The sequence below is a fragment of the Thamnophis elegans genome, chromosome 1 (assembly GCF_009769535.1).
Source record: "Thamnophis elegans isolate rThaEle1 chromosome 1, rThaEle1.pri, whole genome shotgun sequence".
Lineage (NCBI taxonomy): Eukaryota > Metazoa > Chordata > Lepidosauria > Squamata > Colubridae > Thamnophis > Thamnophis elegans.
In genome coordinates this window covers 115,837,269-115,856,210 of record NC_045541.1, presented here as the reverse complement: position 1 = coordinate 115,856,210, position 18,942 = coordinate 115,837,269, and the positions used below count along the sequence as shown (strand labels likewise).

General features: G+C 37.0%; 2 protein-coding genes across 4 annotated transcripts; one reads left to right on the top strand and one right to left on the bottom strand.

Annotated features, from left to right (window-relative positions):
• Window positions 1–231: 231 nt before the first annotated feature.
• On the bottom strand, window positions 232–9,636 carry LRRC57 (leucine rich repeat containing 57). Of its 3 annotated transcripts, none has more exons than XM_032228962.1 (6): window positions 9,147–9,636; window positions 6,374–6,559; window positions 5,362–5,497; window positions 4,636–4,904; window positions 2,826–3,011; window positions 232–1,213 (listed from the first exon to the last, which is right to left on the bottom strand). In XM_032228962.1, the coding sequence occupies exons 2-6, from the start codon at window positions 6,455–6,457 to the stop codon at window positions 1,172–1,174; spliced, it is 717 nt and encodes a 238-aa protein (XP_032084853.1). In that variant the 5' UTR covers window positions 6,458–6,559; window positions 9,147–9,636; the 3' UTR covers window positions 232–1,171. The 3 variants fall into 3 exon arrangements, with proteins under 3 accessions (XP_032084853.1, XP_032084859.1, XP_032084870.1); XM_032228968.1 differs by lacking the exon at window positions 9,147–9,636 and adding an exon at window positions 8,853–9,140; XM_032228979.1 differs by lacking the exon at window positions 9,147–9,636 and adding an exon at window positions 8,567–8,830.
• A 57-nt stretch (window positions 9,637–9,693) lies between these two features.
• HAUS2 (HAUS augmin like complex subunit 2) lies at window positions 9,694–18,302 on the top strand. Its single transcript, XM_032228991.1, has 6 exons — window positions 9,694–9,828; window positions 13,013–13,105; window positions 13,740–13,809; window positions 16,063–16,195; window positions 17,338–17,446; window positions 17,848–18,302. Exons 1-6 carry the CDS (start codon window positions 9,739–9,741, stop codon window positions 17,995–17,997), a joined length of 645 nt encoding a protein of 214 aa, XP_032084882.1. The 5' UTR covers window positions 9,694–9,738; the 3' UTR covers window positions 17,998–18,302.
• The last annotated feature ends 640 nt before the right edge of the window (window positions 18,303–18,942 follow it).

The window sequence follows — 18,942 nt, the reverse complement described above, 5'->3', positions numbered from 1 at the left end:
CAGGATTTCCTATTGGTACTCATAGTACAAATTGTTGATTTATAACACATACAACATATAACGGGACTTTACAGTTGTGATTAAAACCAGCAGTAGAAAAAAATGAGAAATATAACTGGAACTGGTAATGTATTGGGGGGTGTGTGTGAATTGTAAGAATATTACATCATGTTAGTGTTACTGTGTGTTTCAACCTCCAATCATTTCATTTATGACCATTTCCTAGGGTTGTAGAGTTGTTTTTCATTTTAATTTAAATTTCATTTACACGAACAGTACATTTTACAGAAAGCTTCAGCTGCATGTTTGCCATTCCAATTACAGAAGAATATATTTCAGCTTATTTTGTCAAAAGGTGCCAAAAAAGTTTAAGAAAGTTGTGGAGGTATGGTTTTTGTAAAAAGCATGTAAATTATTCCAAGATTGCATATTTTAAATATCCATGGGTGCTTTGCATAAGGCATCAATACAGTGATCAAACCCTTCCCACCCCCAAACATTGGAGTTTGTTACTCTGATGAATATTCAAATGCATAGTGTCCTATTACGCAAGCCATCAGTTTAGCACACTAAGGTGAACTATTTGACTAGCAAGTGGAAGACAAACCATCTAGAGAATGACTGTGGTGTGAATCTAGGACAACTGATTTTTATTATGTATATTAAGCCACTATCTGCTCATCCATAATTTGTGCTTCTATTGTAATTTTTCAAATGGCCAGCCCTACATACACTGTAAAATATTTAAAGCCAAGAGATGGATGGATTTGCATTGCAGAGTTAATCTATATTGAATTAGTGAGCCTCCAGGCACATGATCCTACACATATAGCCCATTATCTCCATCTGCCCTGCTTCCTATGTATGAAGTTGTCAGGAACTGTCATAAAACCTCTTCAGCTCAGGACATTTTGTAATTTTCTTCTTAATCTTTGTAGATGGAGACTTAACAAGTGGATGTTAAGTATTATATCCAAGGTTACCAATTCTTGGATTCATTTTGTGAGATCTAAAACATCAAGGCATTTTGAAACCAAAAGGTCACTGTTCTCTTGCCTTTATATAAAGGCTTGAATGTCATTCTCCCAACAGGCTTGTTGCATTTTGGATCCACACATCAGTCATGTTTCTTGTTGTCTTTTCATTCACGAGATAAAACTGGCGCAGTAGTTCAGGCAAATTTTTTCTTTGTAGCCGTGAATCTCTCCATATACTAAAATGTTAAAAAAAAAAGTTTTGTTGATAAATATATCACCTAAATCAAGTTCTAGATAACTCTTGTAAAGAGTTCATTTCTAGATTTATGATTTTATATTTTTGTCTTAGTACATAATCTATTTCTACTGACTAGTTACAATTTTAATACTATATTAATTTAGACCTTCTGTGTTGTCTTTTCTTTCCTTAATCTGGTGTTGGACAAGAGATGCCTAGCTAGTCTGATAAAGCAAGTAGTGTTCAGACAATTCAAGAGGGCACATTTTAATCATATCACTTGCCACTTGTAGTTAGCTTTAAAATTAAATTCTTTTAAATCACAGTTATATAGATGTCAACAACCAAGAACAGAATAGAATCGTATCTCATGCTCTTTCTTCCTCAGATCTCAATGTCCTGCAAATATATATAGTGCATCACACTTGAGGACTAAGAGATCAAAAAATAGCACAGGGAACCAGTGGTGGGATTCAAATAATTTAACAACTGGTTCTCTGCCCTAATGATTTCTTCCAACAACCAGTTCACCAGCTGCTCAGAAAGTTAACAACCAGTTCTCCCAAAGTGGTGTGAACTGGCTGCATTCCACTACTGGGCAGCACCGATAATTATGGCTTAAAGCAGAAGTCCAGGAAAGTTCTTTTGGTGAATATCAAACAAGAATATACTGCATAGGTTTTTCTAAATTTGATCCAAAGAGGTTTAATAAGAGTGCAAGTTTTAATTGCCAATTTATATAAAAGCCTATATGTGCAATGAAATAGTAAGTAGCAACATCTATTTAACTATGACTGATCATAAAAAAGTAGGATTAGTCATGGTTAGTTGTAAGTTAGGTTGGAAGGTCAAAGAAATATCTGAGAAAAGGGCAAAAACAAACCACTGTTATTGAGAAGCCTATATGGAGATGGCCATGTGATCCATGTGATGTCCATGTGATCAAAAGGGTCAGTTTGAGAGAATCTTTCAATAGGCATATTTATACAATGTCACCTCTCTTATGAAGAATTTAAAAATAGTGATGTGATATTACTGCTATTAAACCTCTTTGGATCAAATTCAGCGGAACTTATGCAGTATGTTCTTGTTTGGTGTTCACCAAAAGAACTTTCCTGGACTTCTCCTTTAAACCATAATTATTGGTGCTTTCTTTGCTGTTCTAGGATCTCTTAGTCCTTATATAAAACTATATAAGGACTTTGACAAATGTTTTGAAAGGTATAGGGTTTAGTGTCAAATTTGCAGATGAGTCACGCTCTGGCCACTCCTACCCAGTTTAATGAAGGGGGGGAAGTCACAATAAACACATGACGATGTGATGCTGTGAGTTTGACACCCCTGGTTTAGTGCAATGAGCCAGGAAGTATTTTTAAACACTCATAAAATTCTGATATATTAATCTATTAATTAGGAAATTGTTGTAACTGTTTTCCAAAAGTTTAAGATGAATCAGGAGTTCAAGGCTATGATGTGTGTATAAAAATTGCTCTTTTTTATGATTTCATTTAACAACTGATGCCATTTGACCACTACCCTGCCCAAATATATGGTAAAATGCTACTAAGTAGTGAAAAAAAGAAATATATATATAGGATTTTCCAACAAACCTTGTCATATCCATCCAATTCTCGGAGTTTCTTGATCTCAAAAAGATTACCCTCTACAGCAAGTAAAGAGATCTGAGAATCACCAAGAATACTCTGTGGAAGTACACTTAGTTCTAGGCAGTTCTCTTCAAGGCGCAGAACTTTGAGGCGTGGACAACGAGAGATCTGGGAGGAGATCTGGGAAATCTGTTATAGTTCCAAAGCAGTAAGCAAAAAGATGGTTACAATGATCATAGTATGTCTCCCTAATTAGAAAATTAAATAAGAAAACAAAAAAGTATTAGTCATGTTTCTAAAACTTGGTCCGGTATTGATATGTGAACTGAGTTTGTTTTGCTATATTAATCAAGTCACTGTGACAATAGGATTGCTAAAAAACCCTGCTACAATTTCAGCAGAGTGAATGATTACAATTGCAGAGTATCTCCAATTAATTACACATTTAAGATGCACTCCCCCGCCAAAAAAGTGGGTGGATAGTGTGGCGGGGGAAGGGGGTTGGTGCGGTGCCAACCAGATGTTCTAGAATGGGCCATGGTGGAGAATGGGCCGCAACGAATGGGCAGGGGCGGCAAATGGAGGGTGGAGAACTGGTCAGATGCCGGATAGATGCTGGGAGGCAGAGGCATTTTTTTTTTCTTTTTTTCCTCCCCAAAAGCTAGGTGCATCTTATAGTCTGAAAAATACAGTAATTTTCCCATAAGGGATGAATGTATAAACTTGTAATCAATATACAGGTAGTCCTCAATTTACGATCACAATTGAGCCCAAAATTTATGTTGAGTGAGAAATTTGTTTTCGCCCCATTTTATGACTTTTCTTGCCACATTTGTTAAGCGAATCACATTGTTAAATTAGTAACCCGATTGTTAAGTGAATCTGGTTCCCCTATTAATTTTCCTTGTCAGAAGGTCACGAAAGATAATCATATGCCCCCAGGACACTGCTACCATCATTAACATGAGTTACTTGTTAAGTATCTGAATTTTGATCATGTAACCATGGGGATGCTGCAACAGTCATGTCTGAAAAATAAGTATCTTTTTCCAATGCCGTTGCAACTTCGAATAGTCACTAAGTGAACTGTTGTAAATCAAGGACTACCTGTAGTTTACATTTTGTCCATCAATGTAAACATCAATTTCAAATGTTAAGAGTTAATTCTTGATTTTATTAAGAGAACTATTTCAACATTTTATTAAATGCGCCTAAAAAGAATCTGTTACAGGTAGTCCTCAAGTTACAACCACAATTGAGTTCAACATTTTTGTTCCTAAGTGAGACATCTGAGTTTGCCCCATTTTATGACTTTTCTTGCCACAATTGTTAAGTGAATCATTGCATTTCTTGTTAGTAACATAGTTAAGTGAGTCTGGATCCCCCATTGACTTTGACGATGTCTCCGCAATGCTCCAGCTGCTTAGCGGAGAGTCATGCAGGTACCGTATGCTCCATGCACGGAAGCCCTGAAGAGCTCAAATACAGTAAGGACAGCGGGTGGGCCCTCCGGAGCACCGTACTGAAACAGTATCCGTACAGGTGCTCCTGTACTAGAGTGTACCGGTTGTAACCCACCACTGGAACTGCCATAGTGGCCATTGCTAAGTGATGCAGTTTACAACATGGACTTTATGACTACATTGTTTAGCAAATTTCAGGCCCGATTATCATTGTTAACCAAGGGCTACCTTTAATGCCAAATAAACCCCCACCTCTTGCAAATTTGGCTTATAGCATTAACTATATCTCCATCCCATAGTATTTATGATACTACATAACATTGCTCAACTACAATAATATACTTCCAGACCTGATTTTGATTTAAGTTCAGTTCAATGGCCTGTAGCTCTCCTATTGTCTCTGGGATGCTCTGGATCTGATTTCTGGAAAGATCTACCACATCTATATGATGAAGACTGCATAGCTGAACAGGTATAGTTTGAAGCTTGTTTCCGGAAAGGCTCAGAGTCTTTAGCGCTGCAAGTTGTCCAAAACTGCTAGGTAAACGTGTCAACTGGTTATTGTTCAGATGTAGAATTTCCAGCTTTTTCAGCTTGCAGAGATCCTCAGGTAATGCAGCTAGTAATAAATTATAAATAGAATTAAATCATGATGCCGAGAAAAAAGAACAATTATTAAAATGTCAAGACTGAATATTTAATCTGCTATATAATGCTCATTAGAATAAAGATTCATAATATAACAGAATGTTCTTTTGTAATATATGATATAGAGATATAATTTCTTCTACTTATATATATTGCGAATTGCCTGGGTTAATACACAGGCTCCACTTTCCATCAGAACTCTTGCAGTTGAGAAGATGTGGGAAGAGAACAAGAGAGCAAATAATAAATTTGTTCTAGCTGAGCAAATCCCTATTTCATAAGAATCAAAATAATTTTGATTACCTTAGCATTCAGCAGCACATTACCTTAGTAACAAGTAATTGCACTTACAAACAAATCTTTATTAGTACTGAAACATTATTTAATATGCAATATATAGCAAGCTAAAAATACTTAAGTAAACATACTCAGTCTGTTGTGATTTAAAGCAAGACTTTTCAATACAGAGAACTTTCCTATAAAAGGTGGAAGTGATTCAAGCTTATTGTTGGACAAATCTATTGTTCTGAGATTACTTGCCAACTTCTGTAGATCTTCAGGAAACTGAAAAAGAATTCAGATATTGATGAAATTACTCTAAGAGTTAAAAACTGCAACAAATAAATATACAGAATCAGAAAGATTTCTAATAAAAAATATGTTTTGTAGTCTTACATTCCACAAATAATGAAAGATTGGGAAACAATTGGGAAATCTGTCCAAAATCAATTAACTATAATTGGAACAAAACCCAACACAATAAAGTATTTCATATTATGCAAAATCAAAATAAATAAAACCTAATATGAACTGCCATAGTAGCTTAATAGATATAACAGCTCATTGAGTCATATTTCTTTTTAGAAATTCCAAGTCAGAGAGCTTTAGTAAAACTGTACAGAACTGCAATTTTTAAATACAGTCATAAGAAGTAAGCTTTATTAAATGTTCTACCTTTAGAAATGCAAACTGATTTCTATAATATAGAACAGTATCAATACCTTTATAGTATAGATATTAATTAGAACATATTCAATATTTTTATTAGAAGTATGTAAAATATATTATGTTCAGATTGAATGCATTCAGAAATATTCCAACATTAAATGCTGCATTTTGAGACAAACATTTGGTTTCAGGATTAAAACAGCTTTTTAAAAACAAACAAACAAATTGGGTATTATCAAGCTGAAAATAAAAAATAAAAACTTTGCTTTTAGAATACTCTTATTGGATTTCTAGTAAGATCAGAATAGCCTACTCCAAGCCTGAAATGGTCTAAAATGCAAAGTCTCAAATAGCCAAATTAGTCCTATACATATGTAATCAAAAGGACAATATTCTGAATTCCAAAACAAAATATAATTTTATCTTTCTAGCATTTCATGGATTAAAGGAAAATGAATTTTGGTGCCATATGTACACAAAATTGAGATTTACCTCAGAAAGCCCTTTCCCAGTTAATTGGAATACTCCTGTTTTTTGGGCCGTCTCCAAATGTGCTTTTAAGGCACTGTTTCCCATCTTTCTGTTCTTGTCTTTGCAACTGGCAAACAAAAGGATTGTGGCAGATGTGTAGTGGAGTCCCTCTCATTCACACGACATTAGGCAACATGAAATTACTTTCTGTTAAAAAGTAAATTGAGAATAAATTAAATAAAGGTTTAGCTATATGATTTTCTTCTCAATATTCTCACCTCTATGGTAAATTGAGGCACTGTCTTCCATGCCACTGACTCAAGTAAACATAAGTTACTCAAATCATCACCATTGCATAAAATTAATCTTAACACAACATTCATTAGTAATAAGGCAGAATTATGTGAAAATGTTGCTACATAACAGAAAAGATGGAAATGATAAATGAAAATACTGTATTCAAACTCATGCTAACCTGAAAACAAGACCTGCTCAAAAGTATTTGTTTTCAGTCAGCTTCTGCAAATTAATTAATAACTGCTGGAAAAATGGATACATTATATAATAGTAACTGAACATATAGTCAGTTTTTATAGCATTAAAGTCTATGGCAATGTATAGACTCTCCACTCCAGAGATTCAGCATATTTCCAAATATATACACATAAAACTGAATTTAAAAAATAAATAAAACTACAGGCAAGTCTTTTTGATAATGACTTCATGTCTCCACTGCTTACACCCAAGCAGGAAGTCCTTGGGCTTCCAAATAGCTATGAAGAGTTTGTTGTTTGTAAACATATTTAGAGATGGAGAGGTTTGGCCTACCCAATTGTTATGGTATGTTGGTTAAGCCTTTTATGTGACTAATGCTTTTAGTACAGTAAGCCATTTACAGCCTATGGGAATTTAGCAGCATAGAACCTTGGCATATGTAGTCGTATCTTGGTACTTAACTGCTTTGAAATAATCAAATTTGATACTCAATGCATGTTGGTGCAAATTCCGCCCCCCTCCACTCAGTTTTTTTGGTAATCATCCCACAAACTAGAACTCATCAGTGTAGCCTGCCTTGTGACTCATTACATTATTCCTTATATAAAAAGGTATTTGTTACTTGTTTATTTTTGGTGCTCATCCCGGAACCAATTAATGAAGAGTACCGAGGTACCACTGTAAATAAATCCATGAAGTACAAGACTCCACACAGTTATAGCTTCCAATGAGCTGTGCTTTCCTTTGACCACATACGAATCGCATTGCACAACTTTCTCTAACACAGCTTTCTCTAGTGTTGCAGTCACAAGACTTGTTTCATATAAAATCAATAGACTTTCTAAATATTTTGCTCCTGATGTCAGAGTTTCCTATTCTAAAACACTTTTGCATTAGCACTAATCCAAAAGTAACAAGGTACGCACTGTTTCTAATTTTGCCTTCCTTAGCTTAGTACTGCCTCATTAATTACTGTTTTCTGTGACAAATCAGCAGTATTACAAAGAAATACTGTACGGATTATAGGTTTTCTGGTACCAATTCAAGCTAATGCCTTTTTGTTCATAATAGCAATACATTTTTTTCTCCACACACTGGGATATTAAGAAAACTTTGTTCATCTAACAATGCTTTTAGACAGTACAAGTAGTCTTCATCCTCACAATTGAGCCCAAAATTAACTTTGCTAAACAAGACAGATATTAAGAGTTGCCCATTTTATGACATTTCTTGCCCATTTTATGACATTTCTTGCCACAGTTGTTAACAGTTAACAGTTGTTAAATTAGTAACATGGTGATTAAGGGAATCTCTTCCCCATTGTCTTTGCTTGTCAGAAGGTCACAAGGAGTGATTGACCCCAGATCTCTGCAACCATCATAAATACAATGCTAGTTGCCAAGAGCCCAAATTTTGATCACATGACTGTAGGGATGCTGCAACAGTCATGTGGAAGCCAGTCATAAATCACTTTTTTCAATGCCATTGTAATTCCAAACACTACACAAATGGTTGTAAATGGAGGACTTATCTGTATTACCGAATTTCTCTTTCGTTGGCTTTTGTACTAGCTGCTAGCCTTCTTTTACCTGGAACTGTGAAAATTGTGTAAGGAGATGGGCAGGTAAGTGAAGTCAGTCTTAACTCAGAGAATTTGGGATAACCTCAGTTTTGACCATCAAGGGGCCAGCAACAAAGTATGTTTAGGTGAATATTTACCTTCCTCTCACTGATAAGGAGGGAAAATAAGCAAGGTGTCATCTCTTTCTCCCACCAAAAGACACAGGCGGGCAGCATAGGGAAGGGGCGGCATCAACGCAATTCCCGAACTTCGCAGGAAAAAATATTTCTCCATTGAAGTAAATCACAGTCAAATCACGCTAATCCCGTGCACGCTAATCCGGATGAGAGGCTGGGTCCAGTTAACTACAGTTTTACTAAACAGGTCACACTGCATGAACACGAACCAAACAAACTATGGTTTAGCGCGAAATGAAAGCCTAACCTCAAAGGGATTTAACTTTTCCAGGATGACACGATACGGCTACAAAAAGCCGGATGACCATTTAGATGGATCTTTCTTCTTTCCTCAATAAACGTCCAGACCCAAAAGTTTCTTCTTCGCTGCCATCCAATAATCGTTCCGATTTTTACTGCGGCACTTTCTAATGGAGTTCATCTCCCATAATCAGGCTACCAACTTCAGCCTCTTGACTCCAACGCCCTCGGTAGATCTCCCCTTGGGAAGCCACCAAGGGAGATCCCCCTCCCCAAAAAAATTCCTCCTGGACGGGATTACCTTCGTCCCTTTACTTAGTCGGCACAACCTCGCATCCTAGCAACAAGCATACGCAGGACGACGAGAAACAGCGGCCGGGCGACTTCAGTCGTCCGCGGAGGAGCCAAGCACACGGATGACAGCCAGCCTAGCCTCTAATGGCGTGCTTCTCCGCTCGAAAAATAATATTTGAGAATCTCGGGGATGGGGGAGGATTACCCAGAGTATCCCGAGTGCCTTCCGCCACAATCAAAATGGCCGAAGGAGTCGCCATTTTTATTTTATTTCTTTTTCTTTTTTTCTTTTGGCTTCCAGATGCCCCGTGAGAGGGGGAAAGCCACCAACTCTTTTGTACAGAGAAGTCGATGCTCCGCCGGACCCCGCTAGGGTACATCGTGATACGGGACGGCCCATAGAGGAAGTGGGAGGAATCTCCTTCGGTCTCCCCGGTGGTAAAGAGAAGAGACTTGCGTGGCGGGAGAGCTGCTCGGCCGCACTCAACATGGCGCCGCGCGCGTCCCAGGCATCTCCGGGAGGCTCTTCCTAGGCAGGTGGGCGGGCTTACGGTCGAAGCGCGCGCGCGCGGGTGTGGCTCCCGGAGGCTCGCCTGGCCATGGCTTCCTCCAACCCTTGGGATCCCGTGCAGCCCACGGCGGCGGGACTGATGTTGGCGCGGACTCTCTCCGCGGGAATGGTGTCTCAGGTGGGGCGGTTGGTTCTTTCCTTGCAAATCATAATCGCCTCTGAGGCTGTTGTGGATCGCCCAAACAGTGCCAGCCAAGCCTTAAGATAGAAGGTAGTCTGGACACCAGAATGGGGGGGGGGGGGGAGCCCAGATTACTCATGATTTGTACGCGATACAAAAAAATCGGGGTGGGTGGGGTGTCTTTAAAGCACGCTCTTCCTGTTTTCTTCCGGGATTACTTTGGAAAAATCGCTTTCCCGCGATGTAGGGTGTTGCAGTGATTCCGCTGCACGCTCGGTCGTTTTGTTTCAAATTAAGCGGGGCAGATTTGCATGGTGGCGTGTCTGCCTTTAAGGAATGTAAATGCCACTCCATTGCAATTAGTCCCTGTGTGTTCTTGGATCCGATGAATAGAACAGGAATTGGAATTGGAATTGAATTCTTTATTGGCCAAGTGTGATTAAACACACAAGGAATTTGTCTTTGGTGCATATGCTCTCAGTGTACATAAAGAAAAATAAAATAGAATACATCAAGAATCATAAGATACAACACTTAGTTGAAGTCATAGGTTACTAATAAGCAATGAAATCATACTAGGAAATAAAACAATATAAATGTTAAAGATACAAGCAACATGGTTATAGTCATAAGTGGAAAGAGATAGGTACTAGGAAGGATGAGAATAATAATAATAGTACAGTCTTAGTAAATAATTTTACAGTGTTGTGGGAATTAGTTGTTTAGCAGAGTGATGGAAAAGGGGGGGGGGGGGAACAACTGTCCTTGTGTCTTGTTCCAGTGTGCAGTTGAAACAATTTATTCCAGGATGTGAGAGGTCTAGATATTTTCACAGCCCTCTTTGACTCCTGCAATATACAGGTTCTCAATGGAAGGCAGGTTGGTAGCAATTTTTTTCCCTGTAGTTTTGATTATCCTCTGTCTGTCTTGGGTTGCAGAGCAAAACCAGACAGTTATAAAGGTGCAGATGACAGACTCAATAATTCCTCTATAGGACAGAATCAGCAGCACTTTGGGCAGTTTGAGCTTTCTGAGTTGGCACAGAAAGAACATTCTTTGTTGTGCTTTCTTCATGACATTTTTGATGTTAGGTGTCCATTTTAGGTCTTGAGATATGATAGAACTCAATGTGACACACACAAAAAGTGCACAGATTGGAACAAAATGTGATTTGAATCTTCCTCTAGTCTAGAAACACTCTGTATTTATTCAGTAAATACTTCAGGATAGACGCATCCGCTGTTATTTTTGTGGGAATTTCCTCTGAATTTCATAGAGCACACTTCCGATTTTTGGGTATGAAAAGCGATTTTGAAAAAAACAGGACATGTTTGTGAGCAACCCTTGATCTGGTGCCATAGTCAAGTAATTAATTTCTGAGAGAAGACTATTTTCCTCTGTCTAGGCTAGGGACTTCTCAGATGTCTGACAAAAGGAAGACATGTCATTTTCTTTGTCCTCACATTCTGCATCCAGCAGGAATTGGCTTAAAAACAAATATTGTCTGGCTTTTTGAGTGTTTTGTAATTTTTTTTACATTTTGGATTATTTTCACAGTAGTATATTATAAAGTGTTTGCTTTGTTTCCCTTCCTTATCTGTTGACAGATTCAATGGCCTAGATTTACGTTACTTAATTTATTTTCTGATTCCAGCAATAGGCTTCAATCCAGCCCCTTCAAATTTAGAATTACTGTATTTTTCTCATTATAAGGTGCACTCCCCACCCAAAAAAGTGGGTGGAAATGTCTATGTGTCTTATAGAGTGTATGTTGCTGAATCCCTGCCCACCTGCTGGCCGTATTCAGCCTTCGCACACCCCATTTGTCAGCCCGTTCCAGGCGGCAGGGATTGTGGCGGCCGCCAATTGCCAATGGCAATAAACAGCAGCGGCAATTCCCTCCTCTTGGAATGGGCTGAAAACGAGGCATGCTGAGGCCAAAAATGGGATGCACAGCAGCAGCGATAGGCGGCGGCAATCCCCACAGCCTGGAACAGCTGATTGGCGATATTCTGGGAAGCTGATCCAACCGCCAATCAGCTGCTCATGCTAAATCAAGCTGCAATAATGTCCTGAAGCTAACTGGACTGTTTGATGCAGGGATGCTAGCCAGATGAATACCGATGGATGCTGGGAGGCAGAAGCAGTTTTTTTTTTTTTTCTTCTTTTCCTCCCCAAGAGCTAGGTGTGTCTTACGGTTCGGAGTGTCTTATATTGAAAATAATATGGTAATGTAATTTGTAGATCACATGGGTTGTCATGGATTTCTATGACAACATTTGAAAATAAAGATTGTTGGGAAAATATTGCAATTGAAAAAATTGAAGCTGGTAGAAGTAATTTCATATACATGTAGGCCTAAGTACATGTCCTGCAGTTTTTGCTGTAATTTCTGACACCCTTCAAAGAAACTTAAAAATATAGTATGTCCTGTTTCTGCCCCACCTTTTGCCCTTTTCTGTAATTGTCCATTTCTTCCTTTGCCTGTTCAGGTACCTTGTAAACTTGTTTGTCCAAATTTCTGTTCTTTTATCATACAAGTTGCCTGTGTTTATTAACTCTGCTTGGAGAGTGGACACACTATATATAAAGTACAAATCTAAGGTTTCTTATTCATATTAAATGTGATACATTAGGTATGTGCAACTTTATGGACTATTTATAGTCCATAATGTTGCACATATCTAATGCATCATATTTTAAAATATAAAAGATACATAAAACATATTTTTTCATAAATATTTGAATTGCATTCTGCTCCTTATCAGTAACCACTTTTATTTTAATCGAATCGTTTGATTGCTGTTAGAATAACCTACTCTTCATAATAGACACATATTTTGATCAAATTACCTTTATGTGCTATTGCATAAGCTTGATTATACTCAGGTATATAAAGAATTTTAGATTGTAAAGTTTGATACTAAACAAAAAAATGATACAACAATAATTTCCAACTGTAGATTTTACTTTTGAGACAGCAACACAAAGAAGAAATAAAGCATTTTAAAAGATGCATGTATGTAGTCTTCTGTGTGTCAGTCTCTCCTAGTAAGTGATAGTTTTCTAAATTTTTATTAGTTTCAGAATTAATTGAGCTTTATTTACAAATGAATGTTCTAAACTTCAATCTTAATTTCACAAGTGATTGAGTTGGTTTGTTTTTTCTTTTCTTCTGCAGGGGACTCTAGATATATGTAGAAAACCATCTGCTTGTTTTACTTATGCCTCCGAAGCAGAACAAATTGCTGATCTCCAAGCTGAAGTCAGCCGGGTAAATAATATTTTAGTACTAGAACAAGACTTATTTTGATAAAAATGATGTGAAGTGTGAACATTTGCTCTATTAGTCACAATACCTTCTGTTCCAGAAGAGAAGTCAGTATAAACTTCTTTAATATTATAATACCTCTGATGTTTTCAGAGGGGGAAAAGGATGTATATAGCAGGTATATACTGGTTCCCCCCCCCTTTTTTTATACATGTACCCCTTGCTTATCGACAACTTAATAACAGACACCCCCTCCCCCCCAAAAAAGCTACTTATCATCCATGCTGGAATTCCAATGACTGCAATACATAGCCATGGTCACATGACCACATTTCAGGTACTTGGAAACCAACTCAATTTTATGGCTGGTTGCAGCATTCTGCAGTCTTGTAACCATGGTTTTTTGCTGGTATATAGTCTTTTTGGCCAGAAGTGAACTCTAAAGAAGAGCTATATAGTAAAATAAAGCACCTAGTGCAAATATGCAAAAGTAAAGAATGAATATATTAAACATTTGCATTTCAATATATCAAATACTTTTGTAAAAATAATGGAGCGTCATTTTAGCAGGATTCTTATAACTTTAAATACTTTTAAAAATTGCGCAAAAATGTAAAGCACTGTTTCAATGTTACAGATTAATTTGGAGACCGAAGCCCTGCAAATGGAAAAAGATACAGCAGACATTACTCATCCATTTTATCTTAGTAAGTATTGTTAAGATTGCTATTTAATCTTTCAGGTATGAAGTTAAGTAATTGGACATAATATAAGACTTTGTGTTAATTTTGTATGTTCATACAATTGGAAACATCTGTTGGAATTATTTGTTGTACAGTTTTGTTGGTAGTATTTTCGGAAGTGGCTTGCAAGTAACTAGGACAAAGAAAAAGTCACTGGTCCAAAGTCATCCAGCTGTTGTCTGTCTCCAGGCAGGATTACCCATAGTCACTCACGCCCTAGGAATCTTTAGATTGAACTACTGCAACTTGTTTTACAAGCATCTGGAAGTTTCAGTTATTGCTGAACGTGGTGGCACAATCAGTTAGCAATACTGTTTTTCAGCATATGTGACACCCCAGTTCCACAGTCTGCATAGGCTACCAATATATTTCAAAGTGTAATTCAGTGTTGGCGATCATCATTAAAGCCCTCTGTGACATGGGGTAAATTATTTATGGGGTCATCTCTGCCTGGTTATTTCTACCCATCCTATTTGATCATACATAAGGGCGTGTTCTGAGTCCCATCCACCAAGGAATGTGTTTTTATCATTTTTCATATTAGCCACTCGGTCATATATAATGGCAGCCATATAAATCTATTAAACATATAAATCCTCAATCTCCTGGCTTCTAATTCTTCTTCTTCCTAGCGTATTCCTGCAGGTGCAAGGTTCGCTTTTCAGATCCTAACTTCTAATTGTGCCTTAACTATTAGATCAAACTGGTCTGCCGGGATGCTTAAAAATGCAGCATTGTCTACTTGAGTGGGAAGAGAGAGATTGTTGCCTTTAGAAGCTTTGTGGATGCTGTAAGCCTTTTTGGCAATATTGTTTTGAAGAGCAGCATACATTAAAATAATAATACAGGATATGGGATTAAAATACACTCTTCTGCACCATAAGAATCAATTTGTGAGGCTGTCACTAATCGTTTGCAAAGTGTTGCAAAGGAGAAAAAGGGCACTTTCATTATATGGGAAAATGTCCTTTTAGAAAGTTGAATATAATTCCAATGTGTGCTGTCATACTTATTGTAAGATTTTTGGGATGATACACATTGAGAAATTGAACTATAAATTCAGAGTAACATTGGAACATACAGTTTAGATGTTTATCAGTTGCCAGGCAAGCTAGTACTTCCTGGACCAGAGATGGGTTCTTCCCTATATGGTCCAGTACGCCAGAAGAGGTAGTGAAAATCTGGCGTACCAGATAGGAACAGTAGTAATGGTGGCTTGGCCACATCCCCGAACCTGTTCTCCCATCAGAAGCTTCATCAAAACCTCTTTTTTTAAAAGTTTTTTCCCCTGCCGGTTCAGGCAAGGGGAAAAAAAGCTTTAAAAAGTAAGAGAGAAGGGGGGAGGGAGGGAAAAAGAAAGAGAAAAAGAAAGAAAAAAACCTCACTTTTCAGCCAGGAAATTCAGCAAAGGAGAAAAACAAATGCTTTAAATCTGAACTGAGCATGCCTGGCTGTGGAATTCTGGGAGTTGAAGAAAACTGCAAATTTTGGAGTCCTGCTTTAAATTGAAAAGCTGCTCAGAAGGAGGTTTGCAAAGTGATATTCAGCAGTTATTGGGCGGGGGGGAGGTTGCTTCCCACAGAGGGAAGGGAGAAAGGAAGAAGGAAGGGAGGGAGGAAGAAAAAAACAGCACAGCAAATTAGGGCTAGAAGGCTACCCAGAGGTCATCTAATTCAACCCCCTGCTGCAGCAGGAAACCTTACATTGTCTGGATTATTTTGGTGCCTCTAACAGAGGGGAAAATTGCCAGAAAGGAGAAATAGTTTACTAGGACAAGGCTGCCATGCAGAAGAAGGTAGAGATCGTCCTTGGCTTATGACTATAATTGAGCCCAAAATTTTGGTTGCTAAGCAAGAGGATTGTTAAGTGAGCTTCACCACATTTTACCCAATCCATGACATCTCCTGGTGAGTGACATCAAGTTGGCCATGCCCACCCAGCCACATGACCGCCAAGCCATGCTCACAAAATAGATAGTAGAAAGTTTTCAAACCCACCTCTGTCCTGGACTATTGTATAGATCCTCCCCCCCCCCCTTTTCTCTTTCTCTACTCATACTGGTACTTGCTTTTTAATTAACCCAGGTGTCTCCTGACAATGTGCTAGAATTCATATTGGGAAGACTATGATCTAAGGTAGTTTTTCTCCATATGTCCTGTAACCCTGATTTACATTAATGCACCAGCCAGTTTTACTTTGACATTTTCTTTTGCATAGCTCAGAGATGCCAGACTTTGCAAGCAATGAACAGGCACCTGGATGCAGTGCTAAAGGATAAAAGGACTCTGAGGCAAAGGCTAGTTAAACCACTGTGTCGAGAAAGTCTGCCTATAGAAGCTGCCTTCCACAGGTATCAAACTTCCTAATTTTGTATGTTTACTTAGTATTTGTTATTGGTGAAATCTGTGAGAGTCCAGTAGAGTTTGGGGCTGATAAAAGTGGGCAGAAACTCCCTTGTATGCACAGTTGTTTTTACTTCTTTCAACATCCTTTCATTCCTTGGAATTGGCTGCATTCTATCCAATACCCAACCCACCCTTGCATTGTTAACATTTCTGCCAAACACATTTCCCTGTAAAGTTTGTGTTCATTCTTGCTACCTTTCCCCTTTGTATGGGGGGAATAATAATGGCATTCTTCCAGCAGTCAGGTACAGTGACAATCTGCTGGTATTTGTAAAACACACATTTTATCTTAGGTTTGATTGAGAGGATTTTATTTTATTTTTAACAACAGAAGACAGGTTCTGTCAGCTACATTTTACGGTTGTGCTGGATGTATTTAGCCAATTTCCCATTTAATAAAATACATAGTATAAAAATATAGTCTTCTAGCACACCAAAAAGGTCATTGGACCGCATCATATCCTTATATTTATTGTGCTGTTTATTTCACCTTATATGGTTGGTATTCATTTTTACAACTCTAAATAGTCTGGGCACATTACTTTAAACCATTACTGAGCCTGTATCAACCCTCTTCTATTTTGAGATCTGCCTTAGCGGCCCAAATCTCTAACCCATCCCTGTTGAAGGCGTAATGGATAAGCTTTGGGAGAGGATCTTTCCTTGAGAAGCTTGACAATCTTCTCTCTACATTTGAAAGGGGTATGTGAATGCTTAGTTATTCACATTTTTATTTATTTATAGAAGCATTTTGTCCCTTTTCAAATAGTTCAACTTAGATTTTGCTATTTAGCATTATTTTAAGGTTTTATATTAATACCCTAGTATGATTGTTAAAAACATTTGTTGGGAAAATAGAAACAATTTTTTTTTTAAAAAATTTCACCTAATGTTTTAGACATGTTGATTTTTTGGCAAAAAGTAGAATGTTCAGTCTTGATTGAGGTATATTTTAGGTTTGACAATGTTTCTAGAAAGTTGGTATGGTTTTTAAATCCATTTTTAAATGGGAGAATTAAGAAATAAAATCCAAAGAATCTAAAAACTTCTCAAACTGAATATGGCATCTTTGCTTCTTGTATTTTAGAGATGTGGTAGAATTGCTGGCGCTGGCAGTATCTTTTATTGAAAAATTAGAAACCCACTTACTTACTATAAGAAAAATCCCTGAAATACCTGAAAACATTAGAAATATGGTAAGTGGGTAATATTTGGGTAATATTTTAACATTTCACTAATACTCTTTCTTTCCCTAAGGACAATTTACAAGGTTAGCTATTTGAGTAGTACAAAAAACACCTTTATTTCTTAATCTAGAAATATAATACCAGTCTACTACATGATGCATCTGTAACCTGAAAAAACATGAGAAATACTTTGGGGGAAATGCAAATTGAGATAGTACTTCATTTCATACTATACTTCCTCCTGAAATGAAAAGATGCTATTTTCATGACTTTTCTTATTCTCAAATAGTATATGGAATAAACTAGCATATACTAATAAAATTACTTTGGCTTTCAGCTATTTTTAGCTTTCAAGATATTGAAATATTGCCAAATACTACTGAAATATTTATTTTCATATTATATTACAGAGGGGTGCATTAGAAAAGATGTACTTATTGGTAACAGAGACAGAAGAACTGGCAGAACAAATCTTGGAGTGGAGAGAGAAACAAAAAGGAATCTTTGAGAATACGCAACTGATTGGTGGATTAGATTCTTTTTTCAAAAGTATACGATAATACATTTATTTTTCTATTTTTCCATTCCAAGGCTAGTTTAACAATTTTGTGGGATTAATAAAATACACATACACATTTTATTCATGCTTTCATATTTGTAACTGCATTTGCATTAGATTCTGAAATGAAATTTATATATGAAAATAGTGTTGTATGGAAACTAGTGACATATGTTAAATTACTGAGAATTTCTCTTAAGTGCCTGAGGAATGTTTTAATGAAAGGTTGACACTGACTTAAATAACATCTCTTTTAGGTATGTATGTTATTTATACCAAGAAAATAAAACAAATTTTAAAAGCTAACTGGGTTTGTGCTTATTTGATCCATATGTCTGTCAATAACCAGTTCAAAGTGTGAGCTTGTAAGTGAAAATGTCACTTGCTACCTTGCATTTTCCTTCTGCTTTTTTTATTTAAAAGCTGTAGAATAGAATAGAATAGAATAGAATAGAATAGAATAGAATAGAATTCTTTATTGGCCAAGTGTGATTGGATACACAAGGAATTTGTCTTTGGTGCATGTGCTCTCCGTGTACATAAAAAGACAAGATACATTCGTCAAGAATCATACGGTACAATACTTTATGATAGTCATAGGGTACAAATAAGCAATCAGGAAACAATATCAATATAAATTGTAAGGATACAAGCAACAAAGTTACAGTCATGCACAATGTTCCCTCTAATTTTTTTTCAGTGTGAGCAGAAAAGTATAGTGTTTGAGCGGCACATTTTCATGCCTGAGCACCTGAATTTTTTTCACAGATGTCACCTAAGACAACAACAAAATCAGTGTTATTTGAAACTCAAATTTATGTTTATTCAAGGTACCCGCTTAATTAAAAGTGTTATATCAGTATCACTTAACAACGGTCCTGCTTAGCAACCAAAATGTTGGCTCAGAAACTCTGGCATTGAAGCGTGCAAGTCTTAAAGCTGTCAA